At 48.2% G+C, this 18490-nt stretch overlaps 1 protein-coding gene across 1 annotated transcript; it reads left to right on the top strand.

Moving 5' to 3' along the window:
* The first annotated feature begins 577 nt into the window (after nucleotides 1–577).
* Nucleotides 578–18490, top strand: LOC135809489 (DNA replication licensing factor mcm2-like). Its single transcript, XM_065322847.1, has 21 exons — nucleotides 578–734; nucleotides 1952–2169; nucleotides 2783–2952; nucleotides 3491–3579; nucleotides 3881–4055; nucleotides 4440–4549; nucleotides 4774–4883; nucleotides 5357–5564; nucleotides 5875–6009; nucleotides 6467–6658; nucleotides 6877–6970; nucleotides 7306–7556; nucleotides 10214–10303; nucleotides 10579–10653; nucleotides 10836–10910; nucleotides 11747–11830; nucleotides 15562–15639; nucleotides 16560–16634; nucleotides 17035–17217; nucleotides 17525–17680; nucleotides 17824–18490. Exons 1-21 carry the CDS (start codon nucleotides 729–731, stop codon nucleotides 17941–17943), a joined length of 2694 nt encoding a protein of 897 aa, XP_065178919.1. The 5' UTR covers nucleotides 578–728; the 3' UTR covers nucleotides 17944–18490.

The raw sequence follows: 18490 nt of genomic DNA, 5'->3' as shown, positions 1-18490 counted from the left end.
TCTGCCATCATACATTGTAGTCTACTACATGTAGTACGTTCCTGGCTTGGTTTCATACAATCAACTGCCTGAGCCTGGCCTCGTTTTCTTTTATGGTAATACTAATACTAGCCATGATATGTATAGAATCAGACATGGATGTCAGGGCAGTATCGTTGATTCAGGCCCGAGAGCGGCCCAAGGCCGAATCATATCATGGCTAGTAATTAGTATTAGTATGTCGTGCGTGGGTGGCAGTGTGAATGCGAGCGTTCTGTGGAGTTTTGAACTACAGCGTAGATAGTACCAGTTTTATTACTCCTTGCAAGTCTCTCTCTCCCTCTCACACACACACATAATCATTGACACATACACGCACTCATACTGCTCAGTGCAGTGACTGTCTGCAGTGCAGATCAGGGAGTCGTAAAATACCGGTATTTTACGACTCCCTGGTGCAGATCTACAGTCCGTGTCCGTGATCGTCGTCATGCATGTCAGCTGATCATGGATGTGGTGCGCATGCTCTTGAAAAACCCCGCGAAACTGAATCGCGGCACGTGGTCGTGAATTGGGATATGGATCAGGTGCACTGCTGTGAGTAGTTTGAAGGTCTTGTTGAGTTTGAACGGGATCCTGGACCTGCAATGAGTTTGAAGGGTTTGTGAGAGTGTCCGGGACTCATTGCTGTTTTTTTAGTGGAGTTCTAGTAATTCTCCTCTTCTGCTTTGGGGAGCATCCACGGCAAGATGTCGGTAAGTTGTGGTAGATTATGAATATTTATTCACGGTGCGAGTTCCGCGCCCAAAGCATTCGAAAGTCTCACGAAACTATTCTTAATTCTAGTCAATTCTGAAAGTCGCCATTCCCGCGTAAATAATGCTAGCAAGTTATGACCTTCCTATTGGTGTCAGGACCAGGTTGGTGACGCACATAGCCGTGCGTTCCCACCTCCAGGAGGTGTAAGACTTCTGATAGAGTAATAGGCTGCATCCCTCATGATAGAACCCACCCACTTCGAATATTTGAAATGAATTATGAGGTCTATTGACTTTGGTGTGCATGGACATGGGCTCTGTGTGTGTGTGTGTGCGTGCGCGCGCGCGCGTGTGTGTGTGTGTGTGTGTAATTACATACCACTAGTGCGGTAGTGTATGTACACTAATACAGGTTGGAGAAGACGAACAGCATGGTGCCTATGGCATAGAGGATGGCCACGTAGCGGTCTAACCCGCATACACACACGCACACACAAGCACAGGCACAGGCATAAGCACACACGCGTAACAGGGTATGCGCTGTAATCAGACATGGTCTAAGCAATACAACCAGCGTACAGGTCACGCGAGCATTGAAGCCTCTTTCTGGCCCCACAGATATTCTTCATCTCTCGCCCACGAAAAATTACGTGAATTTCGACCTTTGTTGCTAACTCTGAAGTTCTGCAATTTCGTTGCAAATTTTGTGGGAAAAGCAGAACTATTTTACTTGCAAAATTAACGATCGTCTGGTTGTGCAAAATAGGCTATAGTGCACGGAGCACTTTTCACGTTTGTTAGCATGGGCGTACTAAACTTTTTACCAATTTTAGTTTCCCTGGTAGCTACGAGACAATCACTTGAATCACTTGTTTCGATGTTTGGGCCAAGTGTGGGGTCTGCTGTGACTCGCGAGGGAAACATGGCTTGTGCTTCAACTCCTTTCCCCGCATTGTTACCCTGAATATCCTCGTTAATTGGCTGCTAAATTTGGGTAGCTTTATTATCTTTTTCCGTGATAGGTTTGTTGTTGATCATGTATTGCCACAATATCGTGTTAGGATGCCAAAGTTACACACGCACGGTCATCAGAAGGTTGAATGACCTGGCAGACTCGGTTTCTCCAGTAACATTTGGTCACATTGCGGCCATCAGGTTCTCATGTTTTGCTTGTGTGGTTGGACTGTGTGTGTGTGTGTGTGGACACTACGCAGGAGCCATCTGGAATCCCCAGCAGCCCTGGACGGGCGGCGATGACCAGTAGTCCAGGCCGTATTCATGGCCTGGAGACTGACGTCAGCAGTCCCGGCCGCGACTTGCCGCCGTTCGCTGATGAAAGCGGAATACTGGGAACTGAGCCCGATGTTGTCGATGAGGCCATCGACGAGGAGGAGGAGGAGGGCGAAGACCTGTTCGGTGACAATATGGAGCGGTGAGTTGGCATTCTTGCCTTCCCTCCTGCACCATCCCTAATCTACGTGCACACCTTTCTGTATATCTGTCCATCAGATTATTCATCCACCTATCCCTACCTATCTCCTAGTACTGAGTATCCAGTTTATCTATTCTTCCAACAAATCCACACTACCTTGCCATGTACCCATTATTGTGTGCGCGCGTGTGTGTGTGTGCGCGCGCGCGCGTGCGCGTGTGTGTGTGTGTGTATGTGTGTGTGTGTGTGTGTGTTTGTGTGTGTGTGTGTGTCGATGCGGTGTGGATTGCGCACACATCGCACCATCATGCTTCGTTTCTCCTCTGCAAATGATGCTGATGCCTGAGCGTGAAACTCAAGATCTGTGCAAGCGAACAACAATTCAAGTGTACTTTTATGAGACCATTGGCAATAGTGCAATCTATGTACACATCTACGGTGCTGTATATGAAATCCAGTCGCGCCCCTCAAGTATGCGCCGAGACCTGGGAACACTGGGCTGCGAAAAGGTGCAAGGTGCAAACTTGAGTGACATGACTGGATTTCATTGACTGGATTTCATTGACTGGATTTCATTGAACACAGTACTGTACTTTACGTCTACATTGCACAGAGACTACCGTGCCATTCCTCGTCTCGACGTCTATGATCGTGATATCCTGGACGAGAGTGACTACGATGCCCTGTCGCCAGGCGCACGGGCACGTGTTGAAGCCGATCTGCGCAAGCGGGACCGCGCTGAGGCCATTGCCACTGGTCGTCTTCGCCGTGACCTTCTCTACGGTGAGTAGGACTAAACAATACAGTGATTGTAAATGCTCTATAGCCTTCGCTCAGCCACACAGGAACGTTCACCGATAGAAGAAGACTGTAGATAGAGTCATTCTTGTCATGACTTCTCAGATCTCTCCTTCCTTTGAGGTACTGTAAGACATGTTATTATAACGAGTCGCAAATTTAACGATTGTCCAAAATTCATAGGTTAACGAGAAGATATGTTAACGATCTTGCAGTATTCTGCCATATCCACACACAGCATATATGAAGCAGTACGGCCTCAACGGATCTTATTATAACGAAGAAATGTCATCCGTTAAAATGTTAGATTTGCTTCCTCGTTATATATACATGTCTTACAGTATCGGGACTTTTCCTGCACTAGGTGCTGCATCTGCCCTGTTTGGCCTGGATGTTCTTGTCATGCATCTATATTTTATTTTATTTTATGAACATTATCTTTGAATGGACATAGGAGTATTGGTGATGGGGATGCTTCATCAGTCCATAATGGTGTTGCTTGTTGTTGTCTGGTGCACTGCAGATGAGGAGGAAGAAGATGAGCACGAGCCGCCTGCACGTCGCCGGAAGCTGGCTGACCGTGCCGACCAGTACGGTATGGACGACGAGGAGGTAAGCCAGTGACGACACCCTGCTCTACAGACCCATGCTCGTCCGCAATGTGCATGCGGCGGTCGGGACTGGAGCGTGACGATCTGTTGGGATCGAATGAGAAAATTCATCCCCTACTGTTGTGCTTCTGCATCTGGTCCTGGAAGTTTCACTGCTCCCCGCCAGCTATGAAGGCTGTACAGCAGCTTCTGTTGTGTTGCTTGAACTAGCAATGCACAGTACATGTGAACATGAGATGTCCGTAGACCTGTATCATAAAGTGTGGAACGATCATGTTCGTGAATCCTGTTTCTCTGTGTAGATGCCAGAAGCGATAGAGAACTTGGAAGACACGAAGGGGCACTCTGTACGCGAGTGGGTGTCAATGACCGCACCGCGACAGGAGATCAAGAACCGCTTCAAGCAGTTCTTGAAGACTTACGTGGACGCTAATGGCATCAGTGTATACAAGGAGAAGATTAGAACCATGATTGAAGGTAGGGAACAATTGCATTGCCACGGCTTTACTTTTCAACGGAATAGGACATGGATGCAGTGAATGGGATCTTGGTCTTTGACCACTGTGTGGTTGGTTGGTGTACTCACCTCCCAGCATTTTAGGATTTGTGCCTTCGTCCTTTAGGGTGTCGGCATTTCAGTGGATGCGGAAAAGTCAGTGTGGTCGAACTCCACGCAAACCATGAAGTATTTATAACGATGATGTCCAATACCATGATGATGATATCTGTTTCTCATCTGCAGTATGCCAGTAACGTTACTGCACCGTAGCATTGTCCTTTCCTCTGGCTCCTTGCAATGCGATTATCATTCCTTATGTGTTTGCCTTCTTTTCTTGCTCCCTTTCCTGCCGTCGACTCCAGCCAACAAGCAGAGTCTGGTGGTCAACTACAATGAACTCGCTTCTCAGTGGCAAGTCATTGCCTACTTTCTTCCAGAGGCACCTGCAGAGGTGTTGAAGATCTTTGACGAGGTAAAGGAATCACCGCTACTTGCTTGTTTCTGCGTGGTGTATGGTGCAGCCCTGACCAATGTTTTATGCACGTCCCACTGCTACTAACGGCTACGTATGAAGCACGGGTCAAATGCATAATGTGTGGTTTTAGTAGTGTTTAGAACTTTAGATTGATTAAACCACCGATCACCTTGAGATTGAAAATTTATTTAAAAAATCTATTTTTCCTTTCTTTCTTGTAGGCTGCAAAGGAGTTTGTGCTCTCTTTGTTCCCCAACTATACTCGCATTGCTGACTACATCTACGTGAGAATATCAGACCTGCCGCTCATGGAAGAGCTTCGTTCCCTAAGGTGAGTGTGCTAGCAGGTGCATCAGTCACACACACGCACGCGATCGCACTGCGTGCATGCTTTCCGGAATGCGACGCGCATAGTTTTTGTCTTGTGAGTTCGAATAGCGAAAATGACCGTGTACACGCCCATGCGATATCCAGGTTGTTGCAGTTCCAACGTATGTAGTGCGTCTGTGTATGATATTTCCGACTAGTAATTATGACTGATGCCTGTTTACTACAACGTCTTGTCACAATTTGTGGCCGAATAGACTACTGCAAACCCTCAATACTAGTATTCGCCTCACTAAATTTTCGCGATTTCTCAGTACTAGCGAGTTGATTATCAGCAATATTATGTCAAATGTTCACAGAGCACTTTGGCCACACGCACACCTGCCCACGGATAAGGTGTTTACGATTCTAGTTTGCAGGTTGTGCCTGGGCAGTGGGTATTATAGTGCATGCATTTCGTATTGTGTTTACTTGCAGGCAGCTTCATCTGAACCAACTCATCCGCACAATGGGTGTAGTCACCCATAGCACTGGTATCCTACCGCAACTCAACATGGTCAAGTTCAACTGTGTGAAATGTGGCTTTGTCCTGGGACCATTCCACCAAAGTCAGACTGACGAGATCAAGCCAGGATCTTGCCCTGAGTGCCAGTCCCATGGCCCATTCGACGTCAACATGGAGCAGGTACTGGCGATTTGCCGTGTCTTGGCGTCGCGATTTTTCTATCGTCTTGCAAAGGCGTGCTAGCTTGGTATTATGTCGATGTATTGATACTCAGCCACCCTTGCTCACTGAGACCTGTGCGTCATCCTATTGTAGGTTTTGTTGCAATTGCATATTCTTTATTTTTAAAAACGTGAGCATGAGTGTGTCACACTGCCGGGTATTTTTGCAGATAAGCTGCATTGCCTTCTTTTACCTTCAACACTAATGCCTGGTGAGATGCAGTGCAACTGACTGGATGTTATTTGATGTTGGCTGCTGTTGCTTGCAGACTGTTTATCAGAATTACCAGCGAGTAACCATCCAAGAAAGTCCCGGTAAGGTGGCTGCTGGTCGATTGCCCCGCTCCAAGGATGTGATCCTGTTGGCAGACTTGGTCGACTCGTGCAAGCCCGGGGACGAGATTGTGAGTCTTCTATTATGCACTGTGCCGCTCCTAGCTAGTAGTTACTGTCAGGTGATCTTGAAAGCAGGTCATTCCTCACACACTTCTTGTGCATGGCACTGTTTACCGTATGGGCGAGACAACTCCGTACACCTGGGCAGGTCGTAGACAACTTCCAGCGTATTGCTGGGCCACGGCATCAATGCATGCACACGTTGTAATATGCCCAGTCGCCGAGGTACTCAAGGCAAGTTGTGGGGTTGTGCGTGGGATATTGTCGTGCGATGAAAGGTTTATCAGTTTGTATTTGTATTTATTCAACATTTCCTGGCTCGTCAAACGACTGCTAATGACAAATGAATGTGAAATGAAGGGTGATAGCCAACCACGGCAAATAACCTAAACAGTAAAAAATAAAAAATAAATAAAAAAGGTTATTGAGTGAGACTTGTACCACCTGTTATGCCTGTACTTGCAGGAGTTAACAGGTATCTACCATAACAACTATGATGGTTCACTGAACACTGCCAACGGATTCCCCGTCTTTGCCACCGTCATCCTGGCCAACTACCTCACGCGGAAAGAGGATCGTCTTGCCGTTCAGAGCTTGACCGATGCCGACATCAAGCAGATTGTGGAGCTCAGCAAGGACGAGAAGATAGGAGACAGGGTGAGCTTCAACGCGTGCAAATCATGTTTGGCTGCGGGTCTTGATAGAGCCTTGTTGTCATCAGTGATGACTTGACGTACTGCAAGTTTATACATTGGTGTTGTCTTCTGGGTTGTTATTAGCCAGGGCCTAGGGCCTTGTCATCAGTGATGTATTTGATGTACTGCAAGTTTACACATTGGTTTGTCAACTTTTGTGTTCTGGGTTGTTATGGGCAGATTGTCGCCAGTATCGCACCGTCCATTTACGGGCACACAGACATCAGGCGAGCCATTGCCCTGGCTCTCTTTGGCGGTCAGGCAAAGGATCCCGGTAGGTCACACAGGGTACACGATTATTTATTTCACTTTTCTTTTCTTTCTTTTTTACAAATCTACTGCTGATGCTCCCAGCAGGCGTGGGTGTGGACAAGAGTATGCATTGGGTGTGAGTATGTGTGAAAGTGGGGGGGGGGGGGGGGGGGGGGGGTGCACACCTCTTTGTTAGTAAGTGTTTCCTCCTATGGCCTTGTGGATAGTTGGTCTGAGTGCTGCTTGTCATCCTTGCAAATTACAGTGGTGGCTGCTCCCACTCTCTGCGTGCTCACCTTCACAGCAGTGTATCACGTTTGTGTGTTGTGGCTGTGCTTGTGTGTTCTTGCATGCCAGGTGGCAAGCACAAGTTGCGCGGTGATATCAATGTACTGGTCTGCGGGGATCCCGGCACGGCCAAGTCGCAGTTTCTCAAGTACGTCGAGAAGACAGCCTCACGCCCAGTCTTCACCACCGGTCAGGGCGCGTCTGCGGTCGGCTTGACGGCCTACGTGCAGCGCCATCCGGTCACCAGGGAGTGGACGCTGGAGGCTGGCGCTCTCGTCCTGGCAGACCGTGGAGTGTGCTTGATTGATGAGTTTGACAAGGTGAGGCTCAGATCGGCACGCTTAATTCCGCTTTGTTATCCAGTTTTGCTGCAGGGTATCAGTAGTGACTCATCACCTACTTTAGAATGGCTAATTTTAGCGAGTAGCTTTTTTTTGCGTTTTCTGAATCACGACCAATATTAGCGATGAAATATTTTAGCGATCCGAGTTTCAGAGTAAAAAAATGGACCAATTCTAGTATCACAGATACCAACACAGGCAGAGGCCGCTACCAGCACTAGTGATCAGTAAATGCACTGTCCGAAATGAGATACAAGGCCACTGGATGCCCAGCAGAAGAGATGAAACTACAGCAGCACCACTGTACATGCATCACAGTGTAGCTGCCTCGTTGATGCCAGTGTTCTCAAATCCAGTAACAATTGTATCTGTCTTCTCTACCATCCTGGATGTGGGTAAGCCAGCGGGCATATAGCTCTTTCACGATGGATGTTCGCAAGTCCACATTGACGGAGTTGTCCTCATCCAGGGCCTCCTTGACTTTACTCGCATACCACTCTGTGAAGCTGTCCTTCAACGCTGCCTTGTAGGGCTCATTGAATGACTTGTCATGGGGCTGCAATTCACCCGTGCAGCCAGGAGGGACCTATCGGTAGCGGATGTTGGCATCTACCAGACGCTTTTGCACACTCTACACTTGATGCGCAGCCAACGTGTCAAATATCGCCAGTGCAGCCTGGTCCAAAGGGAGCTGGAGCTGTTCCCGAGTGCGGACGACGTACGGAATGAGGGCATGCTCCACATAGAGGAGCTTTGTGGCTTCATTGCTGCAGTGATTCTCACTATGAAATACATCCCAGTCGTCCGGAAATGCCTGACGAGGATGACAGCGCACAGTCTTCCCGGCGTACAGGATGTGGGGCGGGAGCAGGTGTCCTGACATGGCGATCGTGAGAAGGATGGTTATCTCACGCTTGTAATCCAGGCCTCTGACTTCCACCTGCTTACTGCCTTCTGTAGCCATCGCATATGTACTGGCAGGTACCAGGCGGACACCAGTCTGGTCCCAATTTAGGACAAGCTCTGCAGGAATTTGTCTTTCTGCACAACCTTGTGGATGCCGTTTGTTTTGGGTGTATCGCACAGCAACCATCCAGGTCCGACAACAACAGAACTACGCACACCGAAAAGGCTTCTACTTCATTTCGTGCAAACAAACTCTTAACTCCCGAAAACCAGAACAAGCCTGATCAGTTCCTCGCATGCGTACCTGAGGGGCCCGCATGCTCGGAGTGTAAAGACCACATGGCGGGCGTGAACACGTGTCGCAACAGCACGTGCATGCATACAAGTAAAGTGCGTAAAAGAGTTCATACTACACCGTTCAAGTAGGTGAGTTTCAACTCTGGGAAATTGTCCGGGATCTTCTGCGCAGCTTTGGTCGCTTTGCGCTTAACAAGGCCCATGCGGTTCATGAAACCCTGCGCCCAGTCTCGAGTCAGCTTGACTGTACCCCCAAACGTTTTGAGTAGCGATTTGTTCCTAAACTCAATGATGCCGAGAGCAGCACTGATCACAATTGTACGATTTACAATGGCACACCGTTCTGGCGAAGTTTGAGAGAATGTGCTCATGCACAGCAACTTTGATATCCTCCGGTAAGTTCCCAGGGCGTCCAGCTTCGTGATGTGGGAGAACAGTTACATCTCCAAGGCGCTTGACCTCGCTGTAGTAGCGTCGTATGAAGTTGTGAACCGAGCTCTCGTTCAACTCTCTCCCAAGCCCTTTCGAAAACTTCTCCACCACTTTTTTGTTGCCGTTTTCTGGTGCGTACCGTCCAATTCTTTCTTTTTGTTCGTCATCATAATGACCATAGGATGTTCGTTTGGTCCCCCTCACTTCAACCTCAAACGCCGAGGTTACTTTCTTGTTGGCTGCTGCAATTTCCTGTTGCGTTGTACCGCTCTGCTTAGCAGGATCAGGAAGCAGCGGGCTTACAAGTTCTTGAACTTCAGACGCATCACTTCCAAATGCAGAAGGTGCCGTTTTCAGCCAACTCAAGAGAGACGTCGTGAACTAGTACCGTACCACAAAACAAATTTCGGGTCGTGGCGAAGCAAAAAACTGTCTTCCGCAAAAAAGCTGTCTTCCGCAGTTAAACCATGAACAAGAATAGTTTTACTGTTTGCCTGGGCCAATGGAAACTGCTCTTACACGTCGACTGCGCTAGTACCAGTGCACGTGTAGTATCATGCGCGCACCATACCATGTATGCATGCATGCATCAGTGCACATGTGCTACTACATATTCTACCAGCAGTACTGCACTGTACTAGCATGTAGTAAGTGCACAAATTTGATTGGCGTGGCAAGACTTTAGCGAAAACACTCCTTTCGCTCAAGTCACTAGAATATCACCGGCGCTAAACTTAGCCGTTCTACAGTAGTTGTACAGTAGTTTGCAAGTGTAGTGGTGTAGTTCAGACTGAAAAGGCCTGGGCACCAGTCGCTTCCCTGGAATAGCAGCTCCCCCCCCCAAGTGATGAATACCTGTTCATGCTAGTTGGACTTCATGTTGTTGTCACTCACTTTCCACAGATGTGCGTTTGGCTCCAGATGTGTTGTTGTTTGTCCTTGTTGTGTATGCACTATAATCAACGGTCCCGTATGAACCTTGCTATCATGTCTTGCCGCAGATGAACGACGCAGACCGTACCAGTATTCACGAAGCCATGGAGCAGCAGAGCATCTCCATCTCCAAGGCTGGAATTGTTACGTCACTTCAGGTGGGTAGTTCCCTTGCAACGCCATTCACTGGCTGCAGTCCGTCTTAGAGTTGCCTCAACTTTTGCCTGGGTTCCAGCATGCAAAGATAAAGACTTGAGCAGCACAATCACCAAGTGTGGTTCTATCATCGCTACAGGCAGAGCAGCTTCTCTCCACGTCCCATTGCCAATGTTGTCACAGTTTCGATCCTAGCTGTGTGCTCGTGTTTGTGTTGTTCTTCTCTCCTCCTTGCTCATGTTGTTTGGCTTTCTGCTCTTTCTCTCTGGCTGTGCAGGCACGCTGCAGTATCATTGCCGCCGCCAATCCCATCGGTGGCCGCTACGACCCTTCCATGACATTCGCCAACAATGTATGTCACAGCTCAGCCTCTGTGGCCGCATTGCTGACTAATTAGAACTACTGTGCATGATGTTTTATTACTCGTGCTGTTCCGGCTATCCTTGCTATTCGCTACTCACTGATTTGTACACTGTCTTCAGTATCTTGTCTCATTGATGCGCGTTGCACTGTGTTCTTTTGGCACGTGTACAGGTGGATCTTACTGAGCCCATCCTTTCTCGTTTTGACATCCTTTGCGTCGTTCGTGATATGGTCGACCCGGTCGAGGTAAGAAGCTATGTGTGTCTGGTACCGCTGTGCTGAAATCCACGCACAGGCATGGACAGGGCCTGAGTAAATGTGCGTCAACAACCCTGATCTCTTATAGGCATGTTGCACTTGAAGTTCAGTTATACAAGAAGTTATGTACATATATATCAAACACGGTGGCAAGGTGCGAGCCATGCCGAGCGAAAATGCGATTTTTGTTTTCCGAGAAATCAAAGGTCACAATTACTGTCAGGATTCGCTAGCGCACGGGCGATGAACTTCAAAGAAGTAACGACGCCGAGATTGTCATGCTGTACGAGGATCATTTGTCGCCAGTAGCGGCGAGGGAGTCCACAAAGAGCCGGTGGTGCTACTTCACTGAGGAGTGGTGATGAAAACATGTGACTTGTTGGATCAGCCTTGGAGTTTGGATCTGTGATTTAGCAGACTAAGAAATAGACTTGTACTGGCAGAGACGAGGTGTGTTCAGCTAGGATGGTGAGGCTATGAACAGTGACGATGATGACTTGGCATGGACAGAAGATGCGAGCCTTACATTTACACTGTAGACGACTAGGTCCATTGAACGTCGATACTATTTCAACTACATGTATTGCCAGTCCTTGATCAGCCTGATGAAAAGGAGTACAACATGGAAGTGGTTGCCGTGTGCACTCACTGTTAGATCTTGATTTCCTGTCCATGATCGCTTGTGGCATTGGTGATGGTGGGAAGTCCTATTGCTTACTCTAACCCTGTGTCTGATGTGTTGTTGTTCTTGTTGTTGTTGTTGTTGTTCTTGTTGTTGCTGCTGTTCTTGTTCTTGTTCTTGTTCTTGTTGCTGTTGCCTCCAGGACGAGCGTCTTGCTCGCTTTGTTGTGGGCAGCCACACGCGCCATCACCCCAACGCAGGAGCTGCCAATGGAGCAGATGCCGTTGTATGTTACTGTTGCTTATGGTTTTAAACTTTTAATACAGTAACTAACGGTGGCTTTGTCAACAACTATAACAACAGCATCGGGTGTTGCAAGTACATGTGTGATCATGGCTTCGCTGCTGGAGAAAAAGGTGCACATTAGACCTTGCACAGTATGTAGCAATGAGGTGACTGCGAAAATTAATGGTAAAACAGAGGTACTGTTGTCAAATAGACTTGTTTGAATGGGAATATCATTTGCCTGCAGCTGAACTAACAATCGTAAAAAGCAGAGCTCACCCTGAAGTGTTTTCTATACTGATTTTCAGGGCAATTTTCGATCATCAGGACTCAGTCTTTGATGTCTTTTGTTGGCTGTTTTTCTGTTTTGCACAAAATTGTCTCATGCCTGAAACTACGTCAACTCAACTACAGTCGATGCGCCAAGTCGCTGATGAGGCCGATTTTATTTGCAACCGCGGGGGAAAAAAATGAGGCGAAAACGCCGCCGAGGCAATTGTTTTTCTTGGTACAGTAAAACCTGGTTTAAGCAACCACCCCATGGTGCAAGCAAAAGCGGTCATTAAAGCCAGGTGGTCTTTAGAACCAGGTCCCAGAGTGTCTGTGTAGAACTGTCCGTGCATGGAAAAGCGCTCGTTAAGAGCAGGTGGTCGCTAAACCCAGAGGTCGCTTACCCCAGGTTTTACTGTATTTTGTGAACCATCATGGACCATATCAGCTTTTCGTGGATAAAGTAGCTGTTGTAAACTAGTTTACTGGCACGTGCCCACTCTCTTCTTAGTATTATGCCTTCCCCTGAGACTAGCTGTGTTGATTTGGGATCCATCAGGAGAGGTTTCCTCGACGGCGTCCTTTTTCGTATCTTGTGCACGCTCAACTTCTCGGGCGTGCAGAGGTGGACATCGGTCACGGACACCAGTTTCTACGATCGTAAGCTGTTGGTTATTCTCTTGGGTTCTACCAGTGTGAAATTGGATGTGATCGGACTATGCAACAACGTTGCAAGGTGCGGCCCGAAATTCCATTGAGCAGTACAACAATCTGAAAAAAGTAACATTATAGGTGCTTGCATCGAGGTGAATGTTTAGAGCTTTGTTTTCTCGTTTTCCTCCTTGTGCGTATGTATGAACCCTAGGGCTATCGTGTCACGGCAAATTTGGGACTAAGCCTAACTATTAGTATCAAAAATGGAGCTACTTGGTATATTTTGTCAACCAGCATGTCGATATATTGATCTCTGCATTACATACATGAACACACCAACCAAAAAAAGTCTCATGAAAAGTTGGTTAAAGCTGGTTATAAAATATTAGCAAGAGTACATAAACCAGAGTGTGCAACTCGGGATGGTTCCTGTCGGAGCGTAATTCGTGCAGTACGTCATTTCTGACGGCATGGTAAGCCACAGGTACGGTGAAAAGTTGCGTAACCAGTCACAGTGGTGCAGGTCACTGAGTTTGTCCTGATTTCGGTTTTTTGATACGGATAGCCTGGTGAATTTACTTGTCAGCGGATGGTCGCAGCATACGCAGTCACACAAAAACACCGAAATCCTAAAACAGGACGCCTATAATCATGCAAACTTGGGTGATTTCCGGTCTGTGAAACACGAAAATTTGAGCTGTACGCACGTCGCGGCTTGGCTGGCCTCACCAGGGTGACGTAGTGCACGAACTGCGCTGTTTCAGATCTGATATGCACAGTTGCACACTCTGTCTCTGGTTTATGTACTCTTGGTATTAGTGACACTTACAGTCATTCCATAGTTGCACAGAACCGTGACGTGACGATCATGGCTCCATATGTTCTTCTTCAACGTCTGCAGGAGTGGTGGTGTCGACGAGCGCGGGTGGGGGTGTGTGCTCATCCAGTGGTTCGCCATGCTGCACGGTACCATCATTGGCGTCTTCATCAGCATCACTGCCACTCTCCTCAGACTCGGGGTTGGAGTGGTGAATATTGCCATCCTCACTGACGACATTGCTGACAACATTCTTGCAGCCAATACCTTTGCAACCAGGATCACAGCGACCAGACCTTAGCACTTGCAGCACCTGGTGACACAGCCAGACTTACAGCTGCACCCACGAGTCAGCAGCATCACTCGTGACCTAACTGCAGCCATGTGCTCTTCTGTGTCCCAGACGACACTGATAGCGTTGCCGTCTGTCCTCCAACCATACTTATTGGGATCCAGGACATTGACTTGCTCCTGGTTGGCCTGCGCCCACATGTTCGCCACCCAGCACACTCTCTGCCAGTGCAGATGCAGGGCGCTCCAAGATGGAGGGCAGTCCTCTTCTGGCTCCACTCTGCTCCATACCACCTTTCGTATGTCGCTGAGCCATGTAATGTGGCGTTCTTCGGTGGTTGCTCCTTGTTGCCGACTCAGCAGTGACCGAGGGCCGTTGTCCTCAAATCCTGCTGTGTGTTTCTGGTGATATGCACGACCAATCAGGCGGACGAACGCTAGGGAGCCATGCTCATTCTCCGTGTCGCACAGCATTCCTGGCACCCCGTCATCACTACTTCCTCCTGTGATGAATGCTGCGTTCTTCACCAGGGTGTTCATGAAGAACATCTTGCCGATGCAGCGGAAGAAGGATACATAGTCACACCCTGTGGCTATGAACGCAACCTGCAGAGTGCGGCATTTCTTGTTAGCTGGCACACGCTGCAGGTCAGGATCAGCCATGAAGCTACTCTGAAGGGTGTTCAGAGAGATGTAGCTTCGCTCCCGGCTACCTGGCATGTCCAGCTGCACGAAAACTGACTGGCCGCACCCAAGTGGCAGACCGATGTGGAACGTGTCGGTGTCCGGGCTGTACACCATTGCGTGCTGATGTCGCAGTGCATGCCTCCAAACCCTGGAGTCACCTTCATCGGCATTGCTGCCATAAGGAAACTCAAACAGCTCTGCCCTGCCAGCAATTGATGTTGCTGTGCAGCCTGTGCCTTCAAACCCTTTATGCATTTCTTGCATATACATGCATATGGTTTAATAGCTGGATGCTTGGTGTTATATCAGTTTTCAATAGAGGCTGGGTGGGTATATCTGGCATCGCGTGGTGTCTCCTGGCACACAGAGCAGGGTCCACACTCTCTACCAGGGTGCAATTGCGTACCCAAATTTTGCCGGCCCATATTTTGGCATGGGGTGGCCTGACGCCTGCCAGCGTTTCAGACGCTGTGAGTACCTCCTTTGGGACTCTATATGTGTGGACGCTTTCTCTCTCCGCTCTTGCAACAAGCAGCGGCCCGAAATAATCTGTGACGTACCTACGAAGTTCATATTTGAAAGGAAAAAAAAACAGAACAAAAATGTCGAAGGAAAGTGATCTGATGTTTGGAGACCTATTCAAAAATCTGCTTGATTACCTCTCCACTCACCCTCGAAGCACTGGAAATGCGCAAAAGCAATCGATGTCTCAGTGTTTGTCCACAATGTCTCAACAACCAGTTGTCTAAATCCTTGAGCAAAATTGAGAACACCACCAAAATGCCCTTCAAATTTCCCGCGGTTGCAAATAAAAAGAGGACCCTTTTTGCAGCTTTTACAAACTTGGCGCATCGACTGACTACTGAAACTCGTATATTGCTGCTGGCAGTATGTGTGTGTGTGTGTGTGGGTGTGTGTGTGTGTGTGTGTGTGTGTGTGTGTGTGTGTGTTTTCTCTATGTTCTTGTCTTCTATGGATGTAACGAATTTTCAACTTTGCGCTGTTGGTTGCAGGTGGAGGAGGAGCCACGTGAAGTGGACTTGGTTCCCCAGGACATTCTTCGCAAGTACATCATGTATGCACGGGAGAAGGTGAGTGAAGAACGAGAGTGAAGATGGCCGGGGGGGGGGAGCAAGCTGCTGACTCTGCCAGCTCCCAACACTGTTCTACAGTGCTACTCCATGACATCCAGACGTTATGAGCGAGCTAGTGCGGGGGACTGTGCAGCCACAGACCTGCTCACACTGGACATGGGGTGCAGGGCTGTAACGTAATGAGTTTGGACTTCATTTTGCATGGCTATAGCTTTGTTGTACTGTAGCTACTTTCAAAAAGTAAGTTGCGGTTTGAAGGTTACTCCTGTAGGCACAGCTGTTCAGGACTTCAGAGAGTACACAGCCAATGGTTTGCTAAGTCCTCACGCTTCACTCGTTCTGTTCCCCAACCTTTGCCACGGATAATCGTCTTAATGCGATGCAGGATATGGCTATCCTGGGAGAAACACCTCACCACAAGAGATGCGCAACAAATCACAAGAAGTGGACCGAAATAGTGCATCCGCCAACACTGGCTGTAGTGACTACTGCTGTGTGTCACATATGGCTGCACTATCCTGCTAGCACACTAAACCCACATGCCTCACACTGCCCCATAGTTGTAATAATACGTATGGTACAGTTCGTGTACATGCATAGTTCATTGCATTCAGTCTTACAAGTACACCACCGTCAAATCAGTGTCTCTGTCAAGTTAATCATGGCTTTGGGTTTTTTTACCGCACCCATTCTTGGTGCTCTTCAGATAGATAGAAAGTGGGGTGGGTTATTCTTCAATTGGTTGGACAGTCGGGCGGGGTATTTCTTACGTGCTGAAGTGCCGACGATTGTGCTCTGGGGTAGTGGATGGCCAGCGGTCTGTTCTTGTTTCGATCTTTCCGCTGCTTTGGTGGTTCTGGAGCATTCCCTCGCCGTTAATACTACTTGTTGGTGGTCGTATCTATGTTTCGTCCCAGATTTATCCACAACTGCAACAGATGGACCAGGATAAGGTGGCCAATCTCTACTCGGAGTTGAGAAAAGAATCACTGGTGAGGCTTCTCCAGCTGGTATTGGGTTGACTACTCCAGGCTTTGCTGGGTGTCAATTACAAGTATGATGTGGACTCATTAGTATTGTGATTGTATGGAGTGAATCAGCCATGAGCACTTCACGCCCCTGGCAACCGGTGCTGTTCTGATGATGCGCATGAAGAGACCTCCTCATGGCAGCTGAGAGAGAGAGAGAGAGAGAGAGAGAGAGAGAGAGAGAGAGAGAGAAAGGAGAGAGAGAGAAAGGAGAGTGATGGCAAGGTGTTGATAGGTAGAATAGTCCATTGCCGGCGAATAGCTCGTTACTGGCCTATGGTTTATCTTACATGTGCGGGAAAGGTGCCCCATGCAACCCTGTTTCATTCCCCACTCCTCTTCTCTGTCATGTTCGCTCTTGCAGGCCACTGGCAGTATTCCAATCACAGTTCGACACATCGAGTCGATTATCCGTATTGCTGAGGCACACGCAAGGATGCATCTCAGACAGTATGTGCGCAACGACGATGTGAACATGGCCATTCGAGTTATGCTGGAGAGCTTCATTGACACTCAGAAGTTCGCTGTCATGCGCAACATGAGAAAGGTCAGTGTTGTCGGCGTTGCAGCTATCGTCTTTAGGATAGGAAAATCATGTTCCACTATAAACACGAAGCTGCAGAACGGAAAGGCGATGCTTTATTTATGATGAAGCCGTATTGGTGAGCCGTAGCCGTATGGTGTTAGCACTTCTCTTTATCGTTCTGAGCGTGTTGTTGTTGTAGAGCCAGAGACAGCAGGGCAGTGAACAGTAGCCCTGTCCTGGTGATTCAGTGATGAGTTGTAGTCGGTCAATGACATGCTAACTCTATTCATTTTCGTGCTTTCTTGGTGGTGACGTGTATCTTATCCAGGCCTTCCAGCGCTTCTTGTCCTACCAGCGTGACAACGATGAGCTTCTGTCGTTCATTCTCCGTCAGTTGATTCGCGATCAGATTGCGTATCAGCGCAACATTCATGGTGGCGATGTGGAGATCGTCCAGGTGTCCGAGGAAGACTTTGTCGAGCATGTAAGTGTTGCACTCTATTGCCTTGGCATTGATTTGTGTGTGTGTGGGTGGGTGGGTGTGTGGGTGCGTATGTGTGCATGTGGTTTGCTTGCCCCGTGGATAGTAATGTATTGTGCCGCTTGTATGTGCGTGTTTTGTTTCAGGCGCGTCAGCTCAATATCTCCAACGTCTCGAGCTTCTACAAGACCGACGTCTTCCGCAGAGTCAACCGCTGCACATACGATGGCTCGCGCAAGCTCATTGTCCACACACTGTTTGCTTGAGCAGGTCGTCCTGTGAGGCGTGACATTCTGCTCTGACACTCTCAAAAATGTGCCCGATGCGAAAGGAGGCTGACTGAACATTTGATTTCAATGCTGGACCAGTTATGCTCTGGCACGTACAGGACTTGTGTGAAAGTGTGACCCACGGTGCAAGTACAGTACTGTACAGTACTGGTGTCTACTTGTTTTAGGGATTTTTACGGGATTGTTTTTCTTTGCTGATTTTCATAGTGCTAATGTTTCTTATGCTGCTGAGCGATGGTTCTGTCTCTTCTTTTACATGAGCTTTTATACCCTTTTTAGTGACTTCCTAGTTGCTTGATATCTTTGACTCGCGCTACTGTACAGTATTGGATGTTTTTTTTTTACTGCCGTTTTAATCTTTCTCTCCAGTGGCTTCTTCCCACTCTTGTACATAGACGTATTCTGATGTTATTCTTGATTTTTGGCCCGATGGGCTGCTCTGCATGGATGCAGGATGGGCTCATGTGCATACATGTATGTAGTGAGAATCAACTGCACTATAGTGTGCTTGTTAGTACATATA

Source organism: Sycon ciliatum, chromosome 2, assembly GCF_964019385.1.
Source record: "Sycon ciliatum chromosome 2, ocSycCili1.1, whole genome shotgun sequence".
NCBI classification, from domain to species: Eukaryota; Metazoa; Porifera; class Calcarea; order Leucosolenida; family Sycettidae; genus Sycon; species Sycon ciliatum.
The sequence above is the reverse complement of the archived record's forward strand: the minus strand, read 5'-3'. Positions and strand labels throughout refer to the sequence as shown.